Consider the following 22,007-nt stretch of genomic DNA (forward strand, 5'->3'; position numbering starts at 1 on the left):
TCTGTGACTCTTATAAATAGTGCTACGTATGCGGCTATCGGCCGCCCTAAACTTTCAGCGGCAAAACATTCTTTGGCCACTTATAGTGGAGAACAAATTCCTGTGTTAGGTGTATGTAGCGTGCCAGCCACATTCCGTGGCAATACAAAAACAGTTTCATTCACAGTGCTCCGCGCTACAGACAGTGTAAACATTTTCGGATTAGACTGTTTTGACTTGTTTGGCCTGTCTATCCAAGACAATGTGTTGCAAATTAATTCTGTTGTTGTTCCTCAAGACCGCATAACCAATTTGTGTAAACAATACAGTGACACATTTAACGACGAACTAGGTTGTGCTGCGAACTTTGCCGCTCATATTACGTTAAAAGATAATGCTTAGCCTCGATTTTTTCGTGCTCGTCCAGTGCCTCACGCCCTCCGGGCACCTGTAGCAGATGAACTTCGTCGTTGGCAAAACAACGGTGTTATTCAACCCGTTTCAGCGAGCCAGTGGGCTTCTCCCTTAGTTATTATAAAGAAACCGTCTGGCAAGTTACGTTTGTGTGCTGATTTTAAGTCGACAGTTAATCCTCAGCCTGTCATTGATTCTTTTCCTTTGCCTAGACCGGACGAGCTGATGGATAAGTTAGGGGAAGCTCGTTTCTTTTCCAAAATTGATCTCCGTGAAGCATATTTGCAATTGCCCCTCGACGAGCAATCACAACAGTATTTTGTCATAAACACGTCGTTGGGGTTGTTCCGTTTTCTGCGTTTGCCTTTTGGTTGTGCGTCAGCTCCAGATGTTTTTCAGCGTTTTTTGTCATAACTTCTGGCTAATGTGCCATCGTGTTGCAACTATTTAGACGATATTGTTGTGTCTGGTCGGACACCTGCTGAACATTTCTGTAATTTGGAGTGTTTGTTTACAGTGTTGTCTCAGGCAGGCCTACGTTGCAACATCGATAAATGTTCATTTTTCCTTACGGAGATGGAGTATCTGGGACATGTTATTAATGCTCAAGGCATTCATCCCTCCCAGTCACATTTAGCAGCTATTCGTGATTTGCCCGACCCTCGCAATCTGCATGAATTGCAAGCAGTTCTTGGCAAATTGACATATTATATTAGGTTTATACCTAATGCATCACAGATTGCTGCACCGTTGCATTGTCTCCGCCGTAAGAATGTTCTGTTTGTGTGGTCAGCTGATTGCCAATCAGCCTTTCAGCAGCTTAAAGAGGCTTTATTGAATGATCGTTGTCTGGTCCATTACGACCCTAACAAGCCTCTGGTGTTAGCTTGTGATGCCTCTTCTTTCGGCCTCGGTGCTGTGTTGTCTCACCGAGTCGGTAACACCGAACGTCCTATTGCGTTCGCCTCTAAATTGCTAAACAAAGCTCAGTGTAATTATAGCCAATTGGACAAGGAAGCGTTGGCTATTGTGTTCGGTGTCACAAAATTCCATCACTACCTCTATGGTAGACCATTCTATTTAGTAACAGATCACAAGCCCCTGACGTCACTGTTTCATCCGTCTAAACCAGTTCCTCAGCGGACAGCTCAGAGACTACAACGTTGGGCTCTTTTGTTATCACAATACCAGTATGAGATACTGTATCGCCCAACAGCTCAGCATGCAAACGCTGACGCGCTTTCTAGATTGCCGATTGCTGCAGATGATGTCTTCGATTCCTCTGACGACTCTTGCCATCAGATTGACGCCGATGAGCATCAATCCCTCCGGGATTTTCCGATTGATTATCGTCAGGTGGCACGTGAGACAGCTACGGATCCTCATCTGAGTTTACTATTACGTTTTGTTCAACGTGGTTGGCCGTCCAAGGCAAAGGACATATCGGATCCTGTGGTTCGTCGCTATTATCCGCAACCTCATCTGTTGTCTGTTTCGCACGGAGTTTTGCTGTTATGCACCGAGAATGACCAGCTTCGTGTAGTGGTTCCCCAAGTGCTCCAATCCAAGGTCCTCGACTTGTTGCACCAAGGTCATTGGGGAGTGGTCCGCACCAAGCAGCTTGCCCGCCGTCATTGTACATGGATCGGCATTGATAAGCAGATAACGCAGATGTCTACAGATTGTTCGACATGTGCCGAACACCAAGCTGCTCCGCCTCAACGCTATTTTGAGTGGGCACGCCCTGCCGGTCCCTGGCAGCGTGTACATATTGATTTCGCTGGTCCATATTGGCATTCTCATTGGCTCATCGTGATAAATGCATTTAGTAATTTTCCGTTTGTTGTGCCCATGCAGTCTACAACGTCTGCACAAACTATACAGGCGTTGACTTCAATTTTTTGTATTGAGGGTCTTCCAGAAGTTTTAGTGTCTGACAATGGTCCACAATTTACCTCTGCTGAATTTGAAAGTTTTTGTTCTGCCAATGGCATTCGCCATGTTCTTACTCCGCCGTTCCACCCTCAATCGAATGGTGCAGCGGAACGTTTTGTACGCACATTCAATGATCATATGGACCGCCTTCGTGCTACGCACTCTCGTCAGCAGGCCCTCATCACGTTCCTGTCGTCGTACCGGACCACGCCACGCGACGGCCCTTCGCCTGCGGAGCTTCTCCACGGCCGTCGTCATCGCACCCTACTACGATTGTTGCACCCCCCGGATCGACCCGCCGCTTTTGAGCATCGCACGCGTTTTCAGCGCAACGACGCCGTTTTTTTCAGAGTTTATCACGGTCGCCGTCGTTGGGAACGTGGTACCGTGATAAGTGTCCAGGGTCGCGGTTTTTATACTGTTCAAGGTGCTACTGGGGTGCACAGGAGGCATCAGAACCAGTTGCGCCGCGCTGGCCGCCCGGATTCTGCCGCTCGTTCTTTGTCCACAGATTTGGTCCGCGGCGGGTTCCAGCCGCGCCTTCCGACTTCGCTGCCGCCCCCAGGGCAGCAGCAGCAGCCGTCGCCACTACCACGCCGACAGCCCGTCCCGTTGATGCCTCCCGCGCAGCTTCATCCGGGAGCGCCCCAGGTGGTCGCTCCGGCGCCTGCGGTCCCTCTTCAGTCGCCACCGCCTTCGGAGCTGATGGACGTCGACCCCTCAGCCGGGCCGCCTTCCCAAGCGGTGGCTGTGCAGCCTGTCCTGCAACCACTTTCCTTGGGCACCCCCAAGGAGTCTGACACCGCAGCGCCTTGTCCGGCGCCCACTCGGCAGCCGTCGACGCAGCGTCAGGAGACGCTGCCTCTCTTCGTGGGTCCCGACGCCCCGTCGCGTCCAGTACCAGAAGCTGCGCCCGTGGTCACAGGCGTGCACCCTGACCTCGGTTTTCAGTCGGTGTTTTCCGAGGCCCCGAGCAGCCAATGCTGGGGTGCGGACCGGGGACTGCCACCGACAACAGTCTCCGCCCCGGTCTCTTCTGCTACGCCTGCGGCCAGACCCCTCCCCCGCCGTCGACGCTCGCCACGTCATTATTCAACGACGGTGCGGCGATTTGGGGGGGAGGAGTGTTATATCCTAGCCAGTAATGCCACCCGAGCCCGCTGCCAAAAGGTTGGCAGCATCAAAGTCCGGACGCCGTCCGCATAAGCAGCGCCAGCGAGACAGGAAATCGCCGCAAGTCTGCACGCGCCACCGCTGGCTTCTGGTTTCTTAAGCGCTGGAGTCGCGAGCGCTAGGACAGTTCTGTACTCGCCGCTCAGTTGTATACTCGCCACTGAATTGTGTACTTGCTAGTCAGTTGTGTGTTCATCGCAGCAGAGTAGTTGTTTGTCGTCAGCCGACGCTGACCTAGCCGCTCCAACTCGAACTAGACAGATCTCTGTAGACACGGAGTTCACTACTGTGTTTCTGTATCTTCGTTAATAAAGATAAGTACCGACTTTTATTTAATCAGAGTGTTTGGGTTTTCATCTTTCTGTTCACTGTTCCAGCGGACCGGTCGGCCCGCTATTAAAAGTGTGGCGGTGACTTCGTAAGCCGTTTCTACAGCGAATTGTTTGTCGCTACGAACGCCGCCACAAAACATTTAACTAATGATGAGGTACTGCATAGAACTGGGAAGAAAAGAAATTTGCAGCACAACTTCACTAAAAAAAAGGATCAATTGATACGATACATTTTGAGACGTTAAGGAATCACAAATTTAGTATAGGAGGGAAGTGTTGGGGGTAAAAATTGTGGAGGGAGACTAAAATATGAATGCAGTAGGCAAGTTCAAATGGATGTAGACTGCGGTAGTTTTTTGGAGATTATGAGAGATGCACAGGGTACAGCAGCATGGAGAGCTGCATGAAATCTCTATTCAGATTAAAGGTGATAACAACAACAGACTCTGCAGTGAACAATACAAAGACAACAAAGTACTAGTTCAATAACTGAGGACATACTATAATGCATTGGATATTCATTTGCATGTTGCTGATGTAGAGTTAGCATTTTGATTAATTAGTCCACAACCTGCATGTCCTACATTCTGAATGATACAAGTAATTGCAGAATTGTTTAATTTGATATACTAAATCAATTACTTTCAGAAATAGCACAGTGAAATATACCACTGAGAAAAGATAGCATTGCAAGGGAAAGTGTTAAGTGAAAACTGCACCAGTAAAAATGAATCCAAAAGTGCGTACAACTGCATGATATGTGACACAAAAATGATAAAAGGTATTTAGTGTAGCAACTGTTAACGTTGGTCTCATGAGAAATGTTCCAAAGTAAGCATAAAAAATTATAAATAAAATATATTACTGCTCTGAGGTATAAGGTCACATTTTTTGGAAAGAAAATACATGTGTCTCTATCAAAAGAAGATCATAATCAAAAATGTGGTGTAAACAAAATGGACATGATGATTCACTTTACAAAATGTATCTTGTCAAAAAATGGCTCTGAGCACTATGGGACTTAACATCTGTGGTCATCAGTCCCCTAGAACTTAGAACTACTTAAACCTAACTAACCTAAGGACATCACACACATCCATGCCCGAGGCAGGATTCGAACCTGCGACCGTAGCAGTCGCGCGGTTCCGGACTGAGCGCCTGAACCGCTAGACCACCGCGGCCGGCTCTTGTCAAAAAGACGATAGTTTTAATCACCAGGAATCTTTGGACGACATCTCAACTTCACACAGTGATATCAATGTCTTCAAGAGCTATGTCATATTAGTTTTTCAAAGGCATATGATACATGCACTATGAGCAGCTTTTCAGCAGTCGACAAATGGCTATAAAAGAAAGTCAAATTTTTTTGTGGCAATCATGCACGCAACATATCAGAATTATTGACAAACCATGTTAATCACATTGTTTCATATTTCTAGCATTGTAAAACATGGAGCAAATTTTGACAGTGTCACCATGAGTGTTAACGAAGAATACTCTGATCCCACACAAAATGTTTGTGTTGTTCTCTTAGAAGATGCTAATAACATCTACAGAAATGAAGACAGTTCCTTCATTAAAAAAATTCTTCCTCATGTTTCAGTTTCTGCATTTCACCAATGTAATTGCAACAACTTTGCCTATATGGTATGACCTCCTAGTCATGCATAAACAAATAAATAGACTAATTTGAATCTGAAAAGCCTCTGCGCAAAATTTATAAATGTTAAGTTGTTAAACATTAGCAGTTACGAAAGGAACTGTGTCCCATTGTATGGTGTGCTACTCAACAAATGTGGCAAAAGAGTGCTAGCTTTTGAGATAAGGACTCTTGAGGAGTTATCTCTCATTAATGAAAGCAGAAATAAATGTTATTGCACTCAGTGCTCCTACACAGAAAAATTAATACAGTAGACCAATTCTCATCGCATTTTGTTTAAAAGCTTACAGTGTGGGAATGTAACATAGAAATACAGACTCTCACAGGTACGAGAAATTATGGGCAATGTAAGGTTATTTGATTAATTTAGTTGGTAAAAAATAGCTTCATAATGCATCCAAGCATAGACAGCCTATCAACAGGGCTCACAAACTGGAAGTATTCCTGTGTAACACAAATTCTTTAAAAGCTATGTGCTTAAATAAACACTAGCTTAAAACTGATCAATATCAATGTTCATATTTTTATTTATTTACATTGGGGTTTGAAAACCAATTAAGATAAAATAGTACATGAAATCATCTTTATTTGGATGGATTACTAGATTTGGTTAACAATCTAGCCATTTTAAGATCTAAGATATAAAACAGATTCTTTCTCATGTTATCAACATAACATTGTAGCAGGATTCAAGAGTATATGCATGAATTAATTACAGAATACGAAAAGAATCATCAGATTTTTAAAAAATCATAACTATTATATTATTCAAAATATGCATGTGAACAATGTACTGTTGGAAAGAGCAAACTCTAGAGTTTTACATGGTTCCCGCTAGCTAGCAGCAGTGTGCGCCCACTTCAGTTCTATTAAAAATGGTTTAGGAACAAGATAAAGTGTTTTGTGTTCCACGTTTTGCTCAGTGTTACTTTTGTACTAGGTATGGTGTGGATCCTTCCACAGCACAGAACATTAGACACTGACATGAACAATTCCAAGAAACAGATGTTGACGGCATCTGCCATAGCTTCACAAGGAGTCCACAGAAATCCATTCGCCGTGAAGCTCAACATGTGCCCGATGTACATCTGGCGGGTGCATTGATGTTTACACATGAAACCATGCAAAATTCAGCTACTGCAAACTCTTCGTGAATGTGACACAAGCAACAACATGTGGAGTTCTGCAATATCATTCTTGGTCAGATGGAGGATGACAGTTTTCTTCCACACTTGGTGTTTAGTGACAAGGCAACATTCCATTTAAATGGAAAGGTGAACCATCATAATGTGAGAATATGGGGTACAATTCATGGGAGAAATCTCTGCTCCATTCATGATCAAAACTGGAGTGTGCTAAGACGACAGATTATCCCTAATATTATTCAACCAGGTCCTGGACAAAGTAATGAGAGAATGGGAAAAAGAACTCAAAACTCAAGGACTCTGGAAACCAACATGACAAGGCATATGCTGGGACAAAAGAGAAATATCAAAACTAGCTTTAACCTGGTCATATTATCAGACAACAAAGCAACAGTAACCAAACAAATAGAGGCACTAAAAGAATGCACAGAAAAGTTAGGCTGCAAATCTCTTTCGGAAGTCTGATTTTTTTCTGCTCAAAATTAAACACAACAAAATTAGACACAAAATACGGCAAAATAAACATAGAGGCACACTTCAATTATCTAGGTGAAATCCTTGAACCTACAGGATCGGACAGAACACTAGACTACAAAAAATGAAGAGAGCGTTCGGCGGCAAGACACAGCACGTATATAATAAAAAATGCATGCCCATTTACACTAGTCAGACACTACAACACAGTAATCAAGCCTGAAATACTGTGTACAAGTGAGATAACACTCCATACAAAAAGTAACATGGAAAATCTACTGAAATAAGAAAAGAAAATCATGAGGAAAATTCTCGGCCCAGAGCTGACAGAAGAGGGATACAGATTCCACTCTAGGAAAGCTACAGAGAAGATGTCAAATATGGCAGCAGATGTCAGAAAAAGAAGGTTGAAGTTCTATGGGCACATCATCAGGCTATCACCAAAATGACTCACCAAGAGAATTCTCACATAAGTACAAGGAGTCAAATCAACAATGGCAAAAACAGCTAGGAGGTGTTAGCAGCTGGCTATAGGATGTATACAAAATCTATATGTTCTAATAAGATTTTAAGGAACAATATGTAAATATTTTCAAAACTAAATAGTTGATATCAATGCAGCTCATCTTATAGTTAAACCAACAAGGCTTTAACGATAATAACTAGCATTATAGGAGTCTCTGGTATTATATAAATCAAGTGATGTTACATGTCCTATATTAAAAAATGTTGTTCTTTTATCATGTACATTATCGTACATTTTATACTCTTTTTAGGTTAATAATTGTATAATCTGTTGTTATTGCCTATTACTGTCACAATGATGGAAAAACTGTCTGCCATTAGTCTGACCCTAACTGTGGTCTGTCCATATTATTGTATGTTGGCGACATTCCTTATATACTGAGACAGTGGCTAAGGCTGGTAATCCACTGTAAATGTATCGACAAGATAAACTATTACATCAAATAATATCGTTTGGTTCATATAGTGCCAGCAGACTTCAATCCTGCTCATTATTACTATTAAAGTCGTGTTGGTTTAAATATAAGATGAGCTGTATTGGGTCGGGCAGCAGTAGCCGACCGCGACAGACGCAGCAACAGATAAGTAAACCGCTTTTGTGACATTTACGGGTTCCTAACCAGGAGTGAATTTTATTATATCTGTGTGCTTTAATAGTTTAGTTTCTTGAGTTTCTGCATGTAAATGTAAAATCTAATAGCCACAGTTCGCGCATTTTCGTTTGCGTCAGAAAGTAAATCAATTTTGTGACATATTACAAGTTCCTTATATCAGGGGCAAACTATTTAGTTTCACCTGAGTGTTTCGGTAGTTAGGTTTTTGAATATCTGCATATTACTAGACACAGTTCTTGCGTTTTTGTCAGGGTCTACAGTAGAGTTGCGCAGCATGCGCTGATAGTCTGTTTATCTGCGTAGTTTAGTTTTCCACGGTCTTTATTACGGACAGGGGCTGCTATTGTTGTGTGCAGATGCGAGCCGAGTTGGTAACACTTTGTTCTCAGCTTCAGGCTGTGATGGCTTCAGTTACACAGCTTGAGGCTGCACTGTATGGGCACCACTGTTGCGGGCCGGCCGTGGGGATCCAACAGATGTCCAGTGTGTCAGAGTCCTCCGATCAGTCCTCACCGGTGGCCAGCTCAGTTACTGCTCGCAATGAGGTTGACCACTCACCTGTGGTCAAGAGGGAGGTCGCCCTGGAGTGAAGCAGGCGACAAAACACTTCCCAGGCGGTCGCAGATAAGGCCTCCCCGGTTTGTCTGACAAACAGGTTCCAGGAGCTGTCTGTGGCTGGCAATGTCGCTCAGCCAGATGCTGTCGCTTGTCCTGTTTCAGAGGAAACCACTCAGCCTGCAAGATCTGGGCAATCGCAGAGGGTGGGATTTTTGGTAGTTGGGAGCTCCAACGTTGGGCGCATTATGGGGCCCCTTAGGGACTTGGCTGACAAGAAGGGTAACAAAACCGATGTGCACTCCGTGTGCATACTGGGTTGAATTATTCCAGATGTGGAAAGGGTCCTCCTGGATGCCATGAAGAGCACAAGGTGCAGCCAACTGCAGGTGATTACTCACGTCGGTACCAATGATGTGTGTCACTTTGGATCAGAAGAGATTCTCTCTGGTTTCGAGCGGCTAAAAGAAGTGGTAAAGGCTGTCATCTTGCTTGCAAGATGTAAGCAGAGCTGACCATTTGTGGCATAGTCTACAGGACCGATTGCGGACCTCTTGTACAGAGCCAAGTGGAGGGTCTGAATCAGAGGCTCAAACGGTTCTGCGACCATGTAGGCTGCAGATTCCTTGACTTGTGCCAAATGGTGGTTGGGTTTCGCGTTCCGCTGAATAGGTCAGGTGTCCACTATACGCAGGAGGCGGCTACACGGGTAGCAGGAGCTGTGTGGCGTGGACTGGGCGGTTTTTTAGGTTAGAGGGTCTTGGGAAAACACAAGAAGGGCTTCAGTCACAAACGGAGCAGGCTGAACACAGGAAGAACGTAGATAAAGGAACCATTGGTATAACAGTTGTAAATTGTTGTAGCTGTGTGGGGAAAGTACCAGAGCTCCAAGCGTTAATAGAAAGCGCTGATGCTCAAATCGTTATAGGCACTGAAAGCTGGCTAAAGCCAGACATAAGCTCAGCCGAAATTTTTGCGAAGAACCTAATGGTGTTCCAAAAGAATAGGCTAAACATGGTTGGCGGAGGCGTGTTTGTTGCTGTAAGAAGAAAGTTTAACTTGTCGCGAAATTGAAGTAGATACTTCCTGTGAGTTAGTATGGACGAAGGTCATTGTTGGCAACCAGAACAAAATAATAATTGGATCCTTTTACCGACCTCCCAATTCAGATGATACAGTTGCTGAAAGGATCAAAGAAAACTTGAGTTTGATTTCAAACAAGTAACCGACTCATACGATAATAGTTGGTGGTGACTTTAATTTACCCTCGATATGTTGGCAGAAATACATGTTTAATTCCGGAGGTAGGCATAAAATATCATCCGAAATTGTGCTAAATGCATTCTCTGAAAATTATTTCGAGCAGTTAGTTCATGAGCCCACGTGAATAGTAAACGGCTGTAAAAACACACTTCATCTCTTAGCAACAAATAATCCTGAGTTAATAATGAGCATCAAAACCGATTCAAGGATTAGTGAACACAGGGTGGTTGTAGCGAGACTGAATATTGTAATCCCTAAATCCCCGAAAAATAAGCAAAAAATATACCTATTCAAAACAGCAGATAAAAATTCACTTGACGCCTTCCCGAGAGACAATCTCCACTCATTCCAAATTAATAATACAAGTGTAGACCAGATGTGGCTTAAATTCAAAGAAATAGTATTGGCAGCAATTGAGAGATTTATAACAAATAAATTAACAAACGACGGAGCTGATCCTCCTTGGTACACAAAACGGGTTAGAACACTGTTGCAGAAACAACAAAACAAACATGCCAAATTTAAACAGACGCAAAATCCCCAAGATTGGCGTTCTTCTACAGAAGCTCGAAATTTAGCACGGACTTCAATGCAATATGCCTATAACAGTTGCCACAATGAAACGTTGTCTTGAAACGTGGCAGAAAATCCAAAGAGATTCTGGTCATATGTGAAGTCTGTTAGCGGCAAGAAACAATCAATGCCTTCTCTGTGCGATAGCAATGGAGATACTATCGAAGACAGTGCTGCCAAAGCAGAGTTACTAAACACAGTCTTCCGAAATGCCTTCACAAAAGAAGACAAAATAAATATTCCAGAATTCGAATCAAGAACAGCTGCCAACATGAGTAACGTAGAAGTAAACATCCTCAGAGTAGTGAAGCAACTTAAATCACTTAATGAAAGCAAGTCTTCTGGTCCAGACTGTATACCAATAAGGTTCCTTTCGGAGTATCCTGATGCATTAGCCCCATACTTAACAATCATATACAACTGTTCGCTAGACTAAAGATCCGTACCCAAAGACTGGAAAGTTGCACAGGTCACACCAATATTCAAGAAAGGTAGTATGAGTAATCCACTAAATTACAGGCCCATATCGTTAATGTCGATATGCAGCAGGATTTTAGAACATATATTGTGTTCAAACATTATGAATTGCCGCGAAGGAAACTGTCTATTGACACACAGTCAACATGGGTATAGAAAACATCGCTCCTGTGAAACACAACTAGCTCTTTATTCACATGAAGTGTTGAGTGCTATTGACAAGGGATTTCAGATTGATTCCGTATTTCTGGATTTCCGGAAGGCTTTAGACACTTTAGCACACAAGCGGCTCGTACTGAAATTACATGCTTATGGAATATCATCTCAGTTATGTGACTGGATTTGTAATTCCCTGCCAGAGAGGTCACAGTTCGTAGTAACTGACAGAAAGTCATCGCGTAAAACAGAAGTGATTTCTGGTGTTCCCCAAGGTTGTATTATAGGCCCTTTGCTGTTCCTTATCTACATAAACAATTTGGAAAAAGTGGCAGTTGACCCTGAATAACGAAAAGTGTAAGGTCATCCACATGAGTGCTAAAAGAAACTCGTTAAACTTCGGTTACACGATAAATCAGTCTAATCTAAAAGCCGTAAATTCAACTAAATACATAGGTATTACAATTACGAACAACTTAATTGGAAGGAACACATAGAAAATGTTGTGGGGAAGGCTAACCAAAGACTGCGTTTTATTGGCAGGACACTTAGAAAATGTAACAGACCTACTAAGGAGACTGCCTACAGTACACTTGTCCGTCCTCTTTTAGAATACTGCTGCACGGTGTGGGATCCTTACCAGATAGGACTGAAGGAGTACATCGAAAAAGTTCAAAGAAAGGCAGCACGTTTTGTATTATCGCAAAATATGGGAGCAAGTGTCACAGAAATGATACAGGATTTGGGCTGGAAATCATTAAAAGAAAGGAGTTTTTCGTTGTGACAGAATCTTCTCACGAAATTCCAATCACCAACTTTCTCCTCCGAATGCGAAAATATTTTGTTGACACCGACCTACATAGGGAGGAATGATCACCACGATAAAGAAGGGAAATCAGAGCTCATACGGAAAGATACAGGTGTTCATTCTTTCTGCGCACTATACGAGATTGGAATAATAGAGAATTGTGAAGGTGGTTCAATGAACCCTCTGACAGGCACTTAAATGTGATTTGCAGAGTATCCATGTAGATGTAGATTTCAATGATCTAACTTTAAATACCTTCACATCTTGTTCCTTAAAACCTTATTAGAACATGTAGACTTTATATAAGTTATATAGCCAAGTGCTACTGGCACCTAGTGGTTTTTGCCTCAAGCAACATATCAAAACCTAGTAGCCATTTTGCTACAGTACCGGCCACACATGTAAATGCCGAATGCTGTGTTTTCTTGAATGTTGTAATGGGCATCAGCTGCACACCATGAGTCGAGGGACTCATTCACAAGCATCTTAGAACACGACGTACATGGCAGACATCAATGTGCATACAAGGTCATGGAAGCTCTCAACAAGGAAGACAGACACTGTTTCACTGGACATTATACCCAATGAACAATACATAAATCATTATACAGATTTGTGGTATACACAAAAGGCCGAAGACGATAATAGAGAAAATACATACAATGACACAGTTGATCCAATCACTATGGACAAACTACAACAGGCTTTCAAAGCATGAAAAACAGAAAAGCTAGTGGAACAGACAGAATAAACACAGAGCTAATTAAATATGGAAGGTTACCAATAGATAAAAGACTTTTACAATTAATAAATAAATGTTGGTCTAACTGCAAGATCCCAGACCCTTAGTATACACCAGAAGTACTCTCTCTTTTCAAAAAAGGAAAACGTAATGACTGAAAAACTATCATGGCACAAGTTTTCTAAACAATGGCTACAAACTATACTCAAAGATCATCTATAACTGCTTGAAGAATATTACAGAAGCTATTATTTCTGAGGAACATAATGGGTTTAGATCAGGTCGTTCATGCACAGACAATGCATTTGAAGTTAAAAACATCATAGAAAAACACAGAGAATTTAATATAGAAACCCATATGGCCTTTATAGACTTTAAGAAGGCGTTTAACTGTGTGAGCTGTGATAGTCTATGGAAGATTATATCTGAATGTGGATATTCCTATCACCTAATAGAGGTAGTGAAAAGTCTCTATGAAACACAGGTAGGAATCAATTAGAAGAAATAATTATTAACCTAGGCATCAGACAAGGATGTGGACTATCAGCTACCCTTTTTAATATTTACATTGATTTCATTCTTTGCATATGGAAATGTAAAGTAAACAAAGGAATTAAGATAATGAATGAGGAATACCTGAATGTACTTTTGTTTACTGGTGCCATTGTTATTATGCAAATGAATAAAGATGACCTGCAAAGATCAGTATACCAACTAAACGAAATTTGCAAGAAGCACAACTTCAAAATTTCTAGTAACAAAATAAAAATAATAGCATTCAGAGGAAAATATCCAGTCAATCAAAAATTGTTTAGGATAATTCAGTTTTACAAGTGTCTCAAATCTCTTATTTAGGCTGTGCTGTAGGTTTTGATTTGGACCCTGACACTGAAAATGAAATATACAAATTCCAAGCTGTCTGTGGTACCACTAGCAGAACATTGTACCACAATGTATAAAAAGAAACCATCATGAAGTTCTATAAAGTAAAGGTAGTTCCACTGTTAGCCTACAGAAGTGAAAGCTGGGTTACCATTTTTTTAAAATAACAAGAAAATAAAATTCAGACAGCAGAGATGAGGTTGCTAAGAAAGACGATAGGCTGCACAAGAAAAGATATGATTAGAAATAAAGATATTAGAACAGAATTGAATATTTACAGCACGAATGAAAAAATTCAAAAATATCGTGAAAATTGGAAACAACACCTCATGTGAATGCCAGGTTACAGAATTCCTTTGAGGATCCTGAACTACAAGCCAAATGGGAAAAAGAGATATTGGAAGACCTAGAAAAAGAAGGGAATGGTTTTGTTTGAGAGTGTGGAACAGGCAACAGCCTAATCCTTGAAAGGAAGAAAAAGAAGAAGAAGATGATGATGATGATAGTATATTACAGGGTGTACACGCGGACAAGGAAAAAAAAGTTCCACAGTTTTTTATGGATATTCTAGTTAAGACAACACTTTTTCCCAGGTGAAACACACTTTTTCCATTCCAACTGACAGCATACTTTCCCTCAGAACTAGGAAATTTCTCAATCCTTTGAATAGTAAGTGTTTTATACACTGGTGCAGCACATCCCAGAACTTTAGGAAATGAAACCCACCACAAAAAGGACATGTTTTGAGAAGATCTTTGACGCACAAAAACATGTACACTGCATTTTTGATATTACCAAAGTATAAATATGAAGTCCACCCAGCAAAGCACATTAGTTTCCAAAGCAATGAAATCGAGACGTCGATGCGTTTTTGTCATCCAATCACAGCTCACATCACGTGATCTCACCAGCCAATGACAGCTGATATTCAGAGCATAGGACATATGATGTAGTCAGAATATAGCAACATCACTGTTTTTTATAAGTTTATGTACATAGAGTCTAGCTACAAGAAAAGCTAAGTTTTCACATATAATATAAATCTTTTTTTGCATGTGTTATCATTTAAGATATATCAAACACAAATGTGCCAGCAACATTTTAAATAATGACATAAATGTCTGGTCTTCTGGGTCCAAAATTTTGCTAAGTGGCTGTTCTTCAAAGTGTTAAGTTTTGAATGAGAATGCTCCACGAATTAAGAAAGTCATCGCACATTCTCACATTTAACATAATTCAACTTGCCCAAAAGGAAATTTACTTTGAAAGTAACGCTTCTCAAATCACCATTCACAATATTTTCCTGTGACTTATTAGAAATGTAGACAGTTGTGACATCATGCTACTTGAAAGCAACTTCTTGTTACAAAGTATTCCATAGTCTTTGTCCTAAAGCCGTGACCGAATACGTAGCGCGTAACTTCAAACAATTTACATGTGTCATTATCCGTGTGAGACTGTAGCCAGTACGGGCTTCTCATTTGTGGTGTGTCTCTCTCTCTGTAATCATGCAGTGCGAGGAAGGGATTGCAGTAAGACGTAAGATTTAAACCAATGTTTACACATTGAAGAAATGGAAAGGTCTAAAAAACCAAGTAAGGAGAACATTTCTGTTGGTTGTAGATGGAAACAGTTCGTCTACTGGGTACGTATCGTGCATAAACTGCTCCACATTATAGTGTTTCCAGTTGGGAACCACTCATTTAAAGAAACACAGTTGCAAGAAACCTCACAAAGATACAGCTCCTTCAGGGATATGGGCAGTAATAAAAAATAGTATTACAGCAAAGTGTGTTGCAATGTGTGCTAAAGATATGAGACCTTTCAATGCTGTTTCCGGTGAAGGTTTCAGAGAACTAGGCCAAGAATTAATACATCTAGGTGCGCATTATGGAGAAGTTAACGTGGCAGATGTCATGCCACATCCCTCTACTATACGCAGACACGTCAAAGAACAAGCTGATGCAATACGAAACAGCATAATGCCTTCCGTTATTGCAGAAGTTATTAATAAAACATGTGCTGTGACAGTTGATATGTGGACTGATTTGCATAATCAGGTGCACTATTTGACGCTGACAACACATTACATAAAGACAGATTGGTCTCTTGTGAACAATGTTTTATTTGCAACAATATTTCCGGACGTTAAGAAGACGGGAGTAAATATTATGAAAGAAGTTGAAAAGAGAATGGCTGATTGGCACATTTCGCTGGACATGTTGCACAGTTTTGATTTTGTCTCCGACCAGGGTGCCAATGTAATAAAGGCTTTGGAAAATCACGAAAGGATTCCTTGTGCTGCTCATTGTGTAAACACAGCACTTAGCCATACTTTCGATGAAGATAACTTCTTGTTAAATCATGCCCTGAACATCGCATCAACAATAAATACGGTACTGCAAAATGCATTGTAAAGTACATTAAGAAAAGTGGCTTCTGCTCGTCTTTGAAATCGTCATTGAAACAAAAGGTCTCTGCACACGTTGGAACAGCTTGTGCACTATACTGGAATCCTTACACATTCAGTATAACAAAGTTGCTGCTTTGCTGACGGAAAAGGACTCCGCTTACAGATTGCAAGGATATGATAATGAGCTTGCAGAAAAAATTGCGCTCTTTCTGAGACCATTTAAAGAGGACACAGATGAATTAGAAGGCGAAAAAGAACCGACAATACAGTTAGTTCTTCTTTGGTTTCACAAACTGCAACAAATTTACAGTGTCAATGACACTGACTGTCACATGAGTAATTACTGCAGGTAAAAGCACTGTTTCATTATGATACGCGATAGATTTATAATTAACTAGTCTAAATGATGTGTACTAACAGATATGAATTTTTTAACAGACGGCACAAAGGATTAAAAATCGAGCCTTCACTTTCGTTCGTCAGAAGATTGTGATCACTTCCAGACATGAAATTGCTACGTTTCTTTTGCCTTCTTTCCGTGATCTTAATATGCTTGAAATGAATGAAAAACCAGGTAATTCTTAGCAATGTGCGACAAATGTGTGCCACTTATGCAGGTACAACATGTAATCATTAACATAATCATTTTTGCATAGTTAGTGGATAGTGTATTACAGAGAAACGGGAATATTATAATACGCATAATATTTCATTAACGTAAAACACCTCGTTTTTACGGGAACATTTCAATGATTTCCACATCAGTTCTGTATTACTTGTCTCTTTTGTTCATTATCATAGATTCTTCAAGTACTGTGTCATCACCACCCAGAAAGAGAGATCGTTTAAAGGAATGGAGGAACAACAGATCATCCGCAGCAGATGAAGTAGATTTTCACCCCGGAGATGACGATGACATCTTAAAGTGGTGGAGAAGACATGAAACAGATTTGCCAGGCCTGGCTGCAGTTGCAAGATGTATTTTATGTATCTCTAGTGAAAGATGCTTTAGTAAAGCCGGCATGTTACTAACAAATCGCCGCAAGCCAATCACATCCAGAACGCGTTAGTGACTTACTGCTGATCAACAACAACTATAATTTTGTTTCTGTTGCAAAAAAGTGAAAAGTATGACAAGTTACATCTGTAAATGTTTAATGTTCTTTGTATGCTTTCTTTATGAAAATGGTTGTCTACTAGATTACAGGGACAGCACTTATTTAATGTTTCCTATTAATGAAAGGAAAAATATGTCTTCTGTTTGGCAATGAGACTCGTCTTCTATCCGCGATTGTATTGAAACATCATTTTACTTTCCAAGTGCTTTATGAATTTAGCTGTGTCACGTACCCGTTCTTGGAAACGTTACTTTTGTATTAAAAGAGAGAGAGAGAGAGAGAGAGAGAGACGTTGGATTTGTATAGTAGAGTGCACGGTGACCCATCTATCACATGGCATCGAATCTTCCTACATATACCTGTGTAGGCACAGAACTATATTCACTGATAAATCACCAGTATTTCAATCAAATTATGTATATATTGTATATGACACGTCATGTAACAAATTATTCTATTCTAGTGCATGAGCTCTCTGTTTCATTTATGAACAGTACATACCTGAGTAGGGAAGCTGACATATTTGAGGGCTTCATATTGGCACCAAGAACTCATTATATTGGAAAATGAGCAGTATACATATTTGTACATTGGAGCTGCATGGCGTGTTTGATTTGTTGTAAGTATATATGTGCCTGACAAAAGGAATGCTAGTATCCGGTTGACAAATACCAGAAACTGGGAGTCAGTAAAATGTCCTTTGGTACCATCACTGGCTTCATATTCCTGGAAAATTTTAAACATACAAACAACAAGAACTTGAGAAAATAAAAAATTTGGTACTAGCCCTGCAGAATAAAATATTGTAAAATGACTGATAAAATATACGCTACACAACACCCATAATACTCAATGCCAATAAGCAAACCCCATCTCTAAACAATCTTACATTAAATACCACCAAGATACTGAACAATGCACAGTCAAATACTCTGGCATGGTGGTATGATAAGAGTAGGAACACAAATTTATGAAGATGGAGGTAAGTGATACTTCGACACGTAAATTAGTCTACTTTGCTTATTTTCATTCACTCATGTCGTATGGTATTATGTTTTGGGGTAACTCTTCCCATTCTAGAAGGATATTTTTGGCTCAGAAACGGGCGGTCCGGGCAATAAGTGGTGTGAGTTCACATAACATTCATATAGGTGAAGACAACATTCACAACACAGACACTGTTGTGAACAATATCATTTTATTTTAAGAAATATAGCAACCAGCCACTTATTTTTATGTATTTTTATTTATGTTAATATGCGTTTCAGGCCATCATGTGTCTTCAATTGATGTAATACATATTTGAATCTTTAGTAAGTAAGTCATTAAAATATCAACAGTCATTTGGATGCTGCAGCTGGCCTGCGCAAAATTAACAACTTCGTTTAGTCACTACACTTTGTGGGTTGTATATTACTGGGGAAGGGGAAACTGTAAACAATATTGTTATTCTGCACATGAGCAGGACATGAGCAACAGATATAAATACACCATTTTACTGTGCCGCAATTTTGGGAAAATGTACACCCTCACAATATTCCTGGAAATTTTTTTTTAAAAAAATGCGGATACCCTCCGATAAATGCAACAGAACATGAACTGGATGGAATATCCCTGAAGTATTCATTGTTCTGCTCATAGTGAAACATATCACATACAGGCTATGTGTCACATAATTTTTATATGTGAACTGTGACTTTGAGAGTTACATTCAATAGCAGTTCAAGTAATGCCATGGCCTACTATGAAAAGCATATACATAGTTTTAAATGCACCACCAAATCATTAAATATATATAAAAATGGTTTTTCAACCAAATGCAGTAAGACTTGACCTGACAAATGTCTCAGTCATTTTCAGATTCTCATTCCACTTTTAGCATTACATAACAGACCAAACACAAACAAATGGCCATCTTGGTAGAATTCACACTTTAAAAACAGCTGAGAGGCATTCCATGATCACTTCAATATAAGAACTGTCATTTACAGATGAATTCATTCACATGTTAAGCTGTTCATGAGTTATGCATCAAGTTCAAGTGAAGTGTTGGATCAAGTCTTGAACCCAGATAATTATCTTTTGTGGGTTATCACATATGCTAGCCGAGCACGCCCCAATCCTAGTTGAGCAAAATTGATTCGAATGACTAATAACAAATGGAGAAAAAATATTATTCATTAAATACATAACCACAATACATTTTCAGTTTGAACATTCAGTATTAAGACTGAAAAAGTTACTGTCAATTAAGGTCTGTGACAATGGTGATCCATTTTCAAGTGAACTACCTTCATGTAAGTTGCTGAAGGTTGTCTATTACCATTCAATGAGTCCTTACTTCATTTACGCATCTTGTTTACTACAAACACAAGGGAACTGCATAATTATATTAATGTGATCCATGTCTGTTACCATTAGCACATCTTCCAACTGTTGACACAGCAAGGAAGGGGAGGAAGTATTTGCAAGTGCAGAGTCAGTTGAAACGGGTCGTGTTGGTAGCGTGTAACTGCTGATGCCAATTGCTTGTGAAGCATTTTTATGGCTCATCTGTTACACTGTACAGTAAGTTTACTCATGCTGAACTCAAAAATCAGTTTGAACTCCACAGGGTTTTACTAGGCATGGTCCTATTGAACGTAGTATGTTTTCGCATAACACTGACTTTTAAACTGATTTACAGGTGGACCAGATGTTCAGCATTGACTACGAACTAAAGCACATGTAGGCATTTTTCACGTGAAGTCTGGTTTAAACCAAAGCTACAATTTAGTGTTAAGTGCACTACCGCCAAGCATTTCACATTTATGTACAAATTCAGACATCACAAATTTTCATTTCCTACACCATTTTGCTTATGATGTCAAAAATGGTTTGCTCCCCATGCAAAATAATTGTCTCTGAACATCTTGTGTGTGGACTATCAGCATCAAGAAACAATAATCCACCTGTTATAGGCTATGCTTGTTATCTCGTGTTCTCTTCTGTTTCCTCTTGTGTAAACACCTGTTCCAGTGAATAGTGGTGAATTAATACTGGCAATTTATCTGGAAATGCTTGTTCACTTGTGTTCACTTCCATTCACTTCAGTATAAAGTAGGATTTAACAAATCATTGCCATAAATGAAAGCACCAATAAGTGACAGAAAAAAATCATTGAATAACAGGAGATTGGACTTCAGTCTTTTTGATTTCTAGTCTGGTTCTTATCCAATGATCCACACTTCTATAAATAACAGTAATAAGTTATTTATCAAACAGAAGCTGCACTAAGCCACAGAAACAAACATTGGATATACGTGAGAGAGTGCTAATTCAGAAGTAAACACAGATAATTCAGTGATAGACTACATTACTCATTAGTTGAAGTTATGAATAATAAATAACAAATAATTATTTGTATTCACAGCATTGAATACTGTCTTGTGAATAATTATTTTCAACGGACTTCTTATTCAAATAGTTAGCTACGTAGAAAGTTATTCAAATGATGCCCAACCCTGGCCCTATTTGACTTGCCACAGGAATCTTCCACACTCCACAAAAATATATAACAAATTTAACCCATTTATCCGCTTGTGAGACAGACTGAGGCAGTACAATTGCCCTGCCCAAAAAAAGCAGATTTCTGGCTTCAAGCCCTGGTCTTGCATGAAGTTTCAATTTGTACCACATAAGCAACACAGAATACAAGAATTCCACCTCAAATTTAGTTGTTCATAGCGTTTGGCAGATCCCATCAAGGAGGTGGTCTTACAGGATGTAGGAGGATTTATTTAAGTTATATATTAACAAATGAAGGCAACCTGCAGACACTCAACCAGTACACTGACTTAACAATACACTAACATTATATTATTAAAACCATACACACTTAAACCTGCTAAACTTAACTGAGTATTAGAAGGAAGGCAACTGCTCTGGACAAAAGTTGCTTATACCACAGTTGTTTTAAATAGCTGCTTTATACGTTTTACTGTTGTTCAACTGTGTATAAATGCATGGTATTCGTGGTTTTGGAGATGTCAGAAAGAATAGACAACACACATTCATACATAATTGATTTGCCTCAATAGGCAATGAGTCCACAATCTTCAATGCAGATTCACATTTACATTTGACCTCCAGTGGGAATCTAACTAAAATTGGCAACTAAGTTAGACATGGACTGCAATATGTTGCGCTAGGTGAGAAAGTGATTCGACCAGGAGTGTGCCGAGACAGTCCGCACATTTGCAATAAACACAGTGTCTGGGTGGTGCAGCGATTAATGCAACTGCCTAGTAAGCAGAAGATACTGTGTTCGAGTTGCTGCTGATTCCACAAAAAGTCCTGATGCAGCTGATATTATTAATTACTTCCCTTTCCAACCCCCCCCCCCCCCGCCATCTACAATTTACACAATACAACTGTGTTTTTACAGTATCCTGTTCAACATTGCCAATGTGTGAAAGTCTCAAGTGCCTATTAATAGATCTACATCTAGACCTACATACATACCCTGCAAGCCACTGTATGAGGCATGGCGGAGGGTAGCACATACCACTCACTACTAGTCATTTCATTTGCGGTTCCACTTGCAAATAACGTGAGGAAAAAACTACTATCTATAAGACTCCATACAAGCACTAATTTCTCTCAACTTCACGATCCTAACACAAAATGTATGTCAGCACAGTAGAATCGATCTGCAGTCAGTCTCAAATGTTGGTTCCCTTAATTTCTGCAATAGATCCTTGTCAAAAGAGCTTCACCTTCCCTCCAGG

At 40.2% G+C, this 22,007-nt stretch overlaps 1 protein-coding gene across 1 annotated transcript in view; it reads right to left on the reverse strand.

The window, feature by feature from the left end:
• LOC126248393 (adenosine 3'-phospho 5'-phosphosulfate transporter 1) overlaps positions 1-22,007 on the reverse strand; it is a 101,444-nt gene that overhangs the window by 70,120 nt on the left and 9,317 nt on the right. Inside the window, exon 4 of the mRNA XM_049949343.1 lies at positions 17,740-17,964. Within this exon, the coding sequence (XP_049805300.1) occupies positions 17,740-17,964 (225 nt within the window). The remainder of the gene's footprint in view (positions 1-17,739; positions 17,965-22,007) is intronic.

This window comes from Schistocerca nitens, chromosome 3, assembly GCF_023898315.1.
Source record: "Schistocerca nitens isolate TAMUIC-IGC-003100 chromosome 3, iqSchNite1.1, whole genome shotgun sequence".
In the NCBI taxonomy this organism is placed as follows: Eukaryota; Metazoa; Arthropoda; class Insecta; order Orthoptera; family Acrididae; genus Schistocerca; species Schistocerca nitens.